Source organism: Penaeus vannamei, chromosome 25, assembly GCF_042767895.1.
Source record: "Penaeus vannamei isolate JL-2024 chromosome 25, ASM4276789v1, whole genome shotgun sequence".
NCBI lineage: Eukaryota > Metazoa > Arthropoda > Malacostraca > Decapoda > Penaeidae > Penaeus > Penaeus vannamei.
Window position 1 is genome coordinate 34,936,034 of NC_091573.1, and position 7,500 is coordinate 34,943,533.

The window sequence follows — 7,500 nt, forward strand, 5'->3', positions numbered from 1 at the left end:
GGTAGGAGGACAGTCTCTCTGTTTTATTTTATTTATTTATTTTTTCTTTTTTGTTTTGTTTCTGTAATGTGTTGGTTACAACCACTCCAAACTTCCAACTTCTCTGTTAACTTTTACTAAACTGGTCTGTGGCAACTCAACAGTTTCAAGGGTTTCAAAAGATGCAAGGACCTACATTGTACATGTAAGCAGTAATCTGAAGACTCATAAAACTGCCAAGCTTGCCCTTTGCCTGACATTTACCTACCACCCTGTCTCCCAACAGCTGCTAGACTATGAGCATGTCTGGGAAATAAATTCTCCACAAAAATCTTTACAGCCAGTTGACTGGTTGAGCGGAGTCTGGGTTGACGCTTAAATTGGCCATTTCAAATTGGCTTTCTTGTGAGAATTTACCTGCCAAACATGCTCTATGTACACATCATGGACCGCGCACACTGACTGTGAGTGAGCTCTGCGTTCACAAAAAGGGTATGCCACTGTGAGCAAATGTACACAATGATAATAATTATAATCACAATAATTAATAATGATGATAATAATAATTATAATGACAATAATAATAATAATGACAATAATAATAACTATAAGTATAATTGATGCTCAGAGAAGGGTAGGGCAAGGGCATTATTCACCTGACTCTCATCCAAATCTTAACTATATTCATTATAAGCCTTAAATTGCAAATTAGTGAAGTTTGCTTCTCATTCAGACACAGATATATCTAATTTCGACAGCATCGACATACTGACGGATGTGCCTTATATGTTATGACAAACCAGAGAATAAATGCCCTGTGACGAACACCATTCATGAAAACAGCACTTAAGGGAAAGATGCAACATAAGAACAAAATTTACCTAATACAAAATAAAATAAATTGATAAAAATGTGAAAAAAACAACAACAACACAGAAATCAGTAGGTAACATGGGGGGTAAACCCTGATTTTTTCCATTGGTATGGTCTTGTTTCAATTGCCTTTATCATTACTTCTAAATCTGTTTTATTTTATTGCAGCTCTCCTATGGGATAATCTTTTCCCTTGAGAAAAGAAAATAGAAAGAAAAATTAGGGAAAGATAGAAAACAATGCAAATTGTGGCCAAATACTTTTTGTGAACATTATCACAAAGTCATAAAAATTGGTCTTTTAAGTTTTTTAGTGCTTTCCAAGTTCGGATCACTGATGTTCCCTAGCATTATCATTCTTGCACTGTGAATCAAAGAGTAATATGAATTTCCATGTATTTTTCATTCATAATGTTTGAAATATTCCTTTCCTCTCTTTAAAGTATGTATGCATACAAGTGTGTGTGTGTGAGCATGTGTATGTGAGAGTGTCTGTGTGAGTGTGAGAATGCGTGTGAGTGGGAATGTGTGCGAGTGTGAGAATGTGTCAGTGTAAGAGTGGGTGTGAGTGAGTGAGAGAGAGAAAGACTGTGTGTGTGTGTGTGTGTGTGTGTGTGTGTGTGTGTGTGTGTGTGTGTGTGTGTGTGTGTGTGTGTGTGTGTGTGTGTGTGTGTGTGTGTGTGTGTGTGTGTGTGTGTGAGTGTGTGTGTGTGTGTGCGCGCGCGCGTGCACGTGTGTGTGTGTATATGCCTGAGTGTGCACGCGCATGTATCCACTTATGTATGTGTCTACATGTGTGTCTGTGCATGTACCCACGTGTGTGCATGTGCGTGTGCGTGTGCGTGTGCGTGTGTGTGTGTGTGCGTATCCTAATATGCATTTGTAAGTGTCCACGTGTGTGTGTGTGTGTCCACGTGTGTGTATGTGTGTGCATGCTTAAGGAACATATCATGGGGCTACATAATTATTTTGTTGTTGTTTGAAGCTAATATGTATGAGGGTTTACAAATTCACTACAAAAACATTTATGGCCAATGACTTTGGAGATAAAGTTTCATATCAAGATTAAAATTGGTAATTCAGTTAAGAATACTTTTAACATAATTCTCACTTTCATGATTCTGGAAAGTGTCCACAAACTCAGCAATCTGTTGCTTAAATCAAGTGTAAAATTGAGAGGGGGATATGTATCAAAAGTTTTGACCCCAATAGTTGAAATTAATTCTGTTTCTTTCATCTGAACAGAGTAGAATAAAACTGTTAGCAAACTTGCTAATTATTTAAACTAGTCTACCAACACTGAAACCAAAAATGGATTTCTGTTACTTCTATTTGAGACTATCCACTTCCTTAAAAACAAAAAAAAAATTAATTTGGTTTTAGTCAAAACCAATACCTATGGAATCCACTGTATATAAAAAGAAATTACCCCGTCATTTCCTTAAAAATTATATAAAAGCAAAGGTAAAAAAAGTGAGCAAATCCTCCATCATTAAAAAAAGAGAAATAAGACAGGGATAAAATAGCGACCACACATGACGGCCAATGGTGGGTCCCCCAGATCACAAACTGTAGACAACTGGTGAGGAAACGTCAAGAGGAATGAAGGGTGTGCTGAGGTCTTTGGCATGATGTTGATAGGGAATTAGGGCAGTTGAAAATTGAAAAGATTCAGCATGAACCAACAAAAAAAGAGATAATTTATGACTGTATTTTGATACTTATGGTTTTGAAGTACAGATTGGAATATACTCTACAAATGCTACAAGCTGCTATCAGACTGAGCAGAGTCCAGCTGGCCTGAAGCTGGATGTGCAGGGTGGGGTTGTTGTGTAGGATGGAATGAGAGGGGAATGGGATGACTGATGACTGATACTACACTTGGATATGGGTGTTTGACAGTTCCTGTTTGAAAATTGTAGCAGCTGGTTTAGTGGGGAAACTGGCTCAACATGAACAGAACTCAGTGTCCTAAGAGATGTGATTTATGTAATGCATCAGCAGGATGCACAAAACTTAGCTGTAAATGCACCAGCTGCTTGCATATATAGGATCCTGCTGCACGAATGATACATTTAATGAGGTGTAGAAGAAAGTTACACCATATGCTTTTGTGGGAGGGATGAATGTCAGGGAAAGAAAATTGTAACAACTGTATATGCATGACTGTTTACATGTAAGAAAAGCTGAATGTTTCTTTTTGTGGGTTGATGCCTGTTCACATGTGAGCAAACTGGATAAATGCTTAGATTTCTGGTGGTCTGTATCACCATTGGTAAGTGAATTTTATTTTTTGTTACTGAAGATTTTTAAATGTTTAAGCTGCCAAATATGAGATCAATGTTTGTGTTACTGTATATAATGAAATACCTGTGTATGCCTATTTATCTCACTTAACAATGACTTTTTCAATGTAGAACAAGGCTAAAAGGTTCATGATTAGATTTTTAGTAATCAACTATCCGTTTTGTGTTGTCTACACTTTTGAACTGGCTCACTATGTGTAATATTTCTGTTGTGAGAGAGGAGCCAGCTGAACCAGTGTTGCTCTGAAGGTGTTTTTTTTCTGCATGATAAGTGCTTCTGCAAGACTGAAGATTAGAAAAAGTTTGGGAAAAGTAGTAGGAGGACACGTGAGTGCAATAATTCAAAATGCACTCACTGAATACTGAGTTATGAATGTTATGCATACTATCAGACAGACAAAGGGAAAAAGGAGGGGTTTACTGCACTATCAATGCATCAGTGGCAGGCAATATGCTGGTGGTGATCTATTGATGGGTGTGGTAGTGATGGCATTATTTGAGGAGTGTTGATGAGGGTAAGGGAAGTGGTAGTCTAGATGTGGTGGTGGCGGTGGGGGGGAGGGAGTTCCTGAGACTGGATTAGCCAACGCAGCCGGCCCGGCCCCCGGGCAGCCCGGCAGCCAGATGCAGGGCGGCCCTTGGCCAGTCCCTCCTCACCAGAATAATAAATAACAAGATAAAAGCAGTGGCAGGAGAGAGAGGGGGGCCGGGGGGCGGCGGCGCTGAAACATGGGTGGTTCCCCGCCAGCCTCCACTCTGGGTGTTACAGGCTCACATCACACAGGCACACACGGTCCTGCACCACAATGTGCCCACCCGCCCTGCGCTGTCTCGGCCCAGGCTCACTTACTCCTAGCTGTCCTAAGCCTGGCTGCCCACTGTTTACAATACACTGTTGAGCAGGTTGCTAGGTCAGCCCAGGGGTTAATGACTGGCCAGGGGGCTGTGCTGCACCACCATGGGGCTGTCCTCACCCCCTGCACCAGCCCCTCCTGAGCCACTACCACCACCTCCTCCTCCTCCACCTCCTCCTCCACCACCTCCACCTCCTCCTCCTCCTCCTCCACCTCCTCCACCACTGCTGCTCTGTCTTTGTCCCACCCGCACTGCTCCTGCTGCCACTGCTGCTGCTCCTGCTGCACCTTGCTGAGACATGGGCAGCGGTTGTGGTTGCTCAAGATGACCCCCAGGTGGGCGTGCCCCTTCATACAGCACACTGGGGCCCCCTGACACAACCGGCACTAGAGAACCACCAGGGTAGCTATACCCGACCATGCTTCCTTGTCCTCCACTGCCTCCACTACTACTGGAAGTGGAAGGTGGGAAGGAGGGAATGCCAGGATACTGGTAGGATGCTTGGGGTGGACCACCACCACTACTACCACCACTAGGTGCCAAGGGCAGATTCACAGAGCCGGTCTGGGTACAGTCCAGTGCCATCGGCAAATATGGGTGAGCTGCATACACTGCCGTTGGTGGCAAAGATCCTCCGGCAGCAGCTACGCTGCCTGCTGCCGTAGCCTGAGGTTGGGGCCGTCCGGCTGCATCTAGAGGGCGAGGGTCCAGTGGTCGACAACGGTGGGCATGGTATGGGTGCACGTGGCGGGGATGGTGGGCAGAGTGGGGAGGATGAGCTGCATGATGAGTAAACACCTCACAGTCCATAGCCCCATGAGAGTGCCCTGTGTGAGTGTGCTGGTGCGAAGGGTCTGACCGTGCACGACCCGACACCACCACTGAAAAAAAAGTAAAAAAATAAATAAAAATAAATAAACAATAAAACAAAAATAACAAAACTATTACAAATTAATAATTTCTACTTCAATAGAAAAAAGAAAAAAAGAGGACAAGAAACTGTCATTTACAAAGCCTCATATATTACATATCTACTGGTAATGTGAAATAGAAATGACAATACACTAACAGGTCGACTGTTTTTATGGCAGTATCTACAAGTTTACACTCAATTACCATAGTATAGGCTACACCTTCAAGTAAAGTATATCATAAAAGAAGTCGTGAGTTTGACCAACCAGTTTGTGAGGTTGAATGGTTGATTGGGGAGGCCACCGTGTGTTCAATTGCTGGACTGGTGGAGTTACTCGTGTTTGTGGATTCGTCACTCGTTCGTTTGAAGAAATTGTGCTGCAGCCCATAATATGGAGTGATCCGTGTCTTTGGGTCATAATCAAGCATTTTCTTAATCAGATCCTCAAACTTGAGATAATCCGAGACTGAGTGACCCTGCTCATTCAAGCGCCGCCCGCCCGGACCGCCGCTCTCTACCCCAATAATGTCCCGCAATTTACGACTCATTGGCGGCTTGTATTTCTTGCCATCCTTTGGTTTCTTTAGAATATAGGTCCCATCAGGTAACTTATCAAAATAGCGTCGTGCTTTAGTCGCCATGTCAAGGATGTGCTTTGGTGGCATCCCTAACACTTCCACTATCTTGTTCATCTGGTCCACCTGCAGAAGAGACTACAGCTTCAGAACAGTCTAATTATAAAGAAAAGTATGCGAGGTGCTGAGACTTAGTGATGGGCACTCCCAAAGTTATCAAATATTTAAGGAGATACAATAAAATGTAACTACTTTAAGAAAGAGTTTAAAGCTGTTCATCTTTGCTGATGAAGCCACAAAAAGAAAAGGTACATATTGCTGTATGTACACAGCAATTCTTCGAGAAATTAATGTTTTAGTGCCATAAAAAAAATGTTTAAAAAAATAATAATAAAACAGCCAAGCACAAAATTGTTTCTATAAAATGAGACACACTTACCTCATTGGCCCCTGAAAATAAAGGTTCTCCTGTATGCATCTCCACAAGTATACAGCCTAGACTCCACATGTCAATGGCCATGTTGTATGGGATTCCCAGTAACACCTCAGGGGAACGGTAGAACCTTGACTGAATGTACTGGTATATCTGTAAGACAGGGGTAAAACTTTCACAATCCTCTCTTTCACCAAATTTCACCAAAGATAATACACTAGCAAACACACACCTTTTTCTTTAATTACAATATTGACATTAACTACATCAAGTAATGCCACTTACCCTTTGCCCCATTTGACAAGAACTGCCGAAGTCCACAATCTTGATGGCACTTCGCTTGGGGTTGCACAACAGGATATTTTCAGGTTTGAGATCACAGTGAATGATCTGAAGCTCCGGCGTGGACAGGAAGAGAAGTGCTGTACACAGCTGCTGCGCAAACTTGCGGGTTAGGTTGAGTGAAACCCCCCTGAAGTTGGTGTTACGCAAGAGGTCGTACAGGTTGTAGGATAACAGCTCAAACACCAGGCACAGGTGATTACGCCACATGAAATGACGCTTCAACCGCACTGTTTGGATGAGGACAGGATTAGAAAAGACAATGAAATAATAAAAATGTATTTATACTAAAGAAAAAAAAATTAGATATTTAAAAGAATCAATGGATAAAATGAATTCACAAATCAATCTATGTAATAGTTCATCAGTACTTGAGAATTACAGTTTTACTCAACATGACAGAAGAAAACAAAATTTCACAATGGCAATGACAGTAACAAAGGAACGAGACAAGAAAAACTGTTGCATCATGACACATGGAGATGATTTACTGAATAATCAAGATGAATCCCTAGTAACTCAACAGCTCATAAAATGCAAATACATCAGTATGGAAAACATCTGAAGATTGGCAAAACAGATGTCAAAGGATGAAGAATGGCAGAAATGGGAAGGTTAGAAAGAGAAATAAAGGAAAGGAAGGGAGAGGGGAATAGAGGGAGGGAGCAAGGAAGAGAGGAGGAGAGGGGGAAAGAGAGAGAAAGGGAGGGCGAAAGGGGGAGAAGGGAGGGAGAAAGGGGGAGAAGGGAGGGAGGAAGAGAGGTAGGGGGTGGGGGGAGGGGGGAGATGGGGGGAGGGAGAGGGAGAGGGGGGGAGGGAGAGGGAGAGGGAGAGGGAGAGGGAGAGGGAGAGGGAGAGGGAGAGGGAGAGGGAGGAGAGAGAGAGAGAGAGAGAGAGAGAGAGAGAGAGAGAGAGAGAGAGAGAGAGAGAGAGAGAGAGAGAGAGAGAGAGAGAGAGAGAGAGAGAGAGAGAGAGAGAGAGAGAGAGAGCACCATCACCAACCTATGTTACATTACTTCACACAAAAAAGCACAACACTATCACACTAGTACTCTAGGGTCAACAGCAATTTTTCTTAGCTAAAGTCATTCTCTTTTCTCATGCAGAATATTACCCCATACCCCAGAGTTGTTTGCTGTATTATGTTAGCATTAGCTGTGTGCCATTTCCCTTATTTCACACTAAATAACACAAAGCACCTCAGCAAACATCTTATTTTTTGTTT

The 7,500-nt window shown here is 42.5% G+C and overlaps 1 protein-coding gene across 2 annotated transcripts in view; it reads right to left on the reverse strand.

Annotated features, from left to right (window-relative positions):
* The window catches only part of LOC113803688 (dual specificity tyrosine-phosphorylation-regulated kinase 1B), a 70,704-nt gene that overhangs the window by 3,730 nt on the left and 59,474 nt on the right, over positions 1-7,500 (reverse strand). For both annotated transcript variants that reach the window (XM_070139534.1, XM_070139533.1), the window contains exons 6-9: positions 6,219-6,505; positions 5,940-6,086; positions 5,191-5,626; positions 1-4,893 (exon numbers count right to left, since the gene is read on the reverse strand). The exon at positions 1-4,893 is cut by the window's left edge and continues 3,730 nt beyond it. In XM_070139534.1, coding sequence (XP_069995635.1) covers positions 4,082-4,893; positions 5,191-5,626; positions 5,940-6,086; positions 6,219-6,505 — 1,682 coding nt within the window. In that variant the 3' untranslated portion in view covers positions 1-4,081. The remainder of the gene's footprint in view (positions 4,894-5,190; positions 5,627-5,939; positions 6,087-6,218; positions 6,506-7,500) is intronic.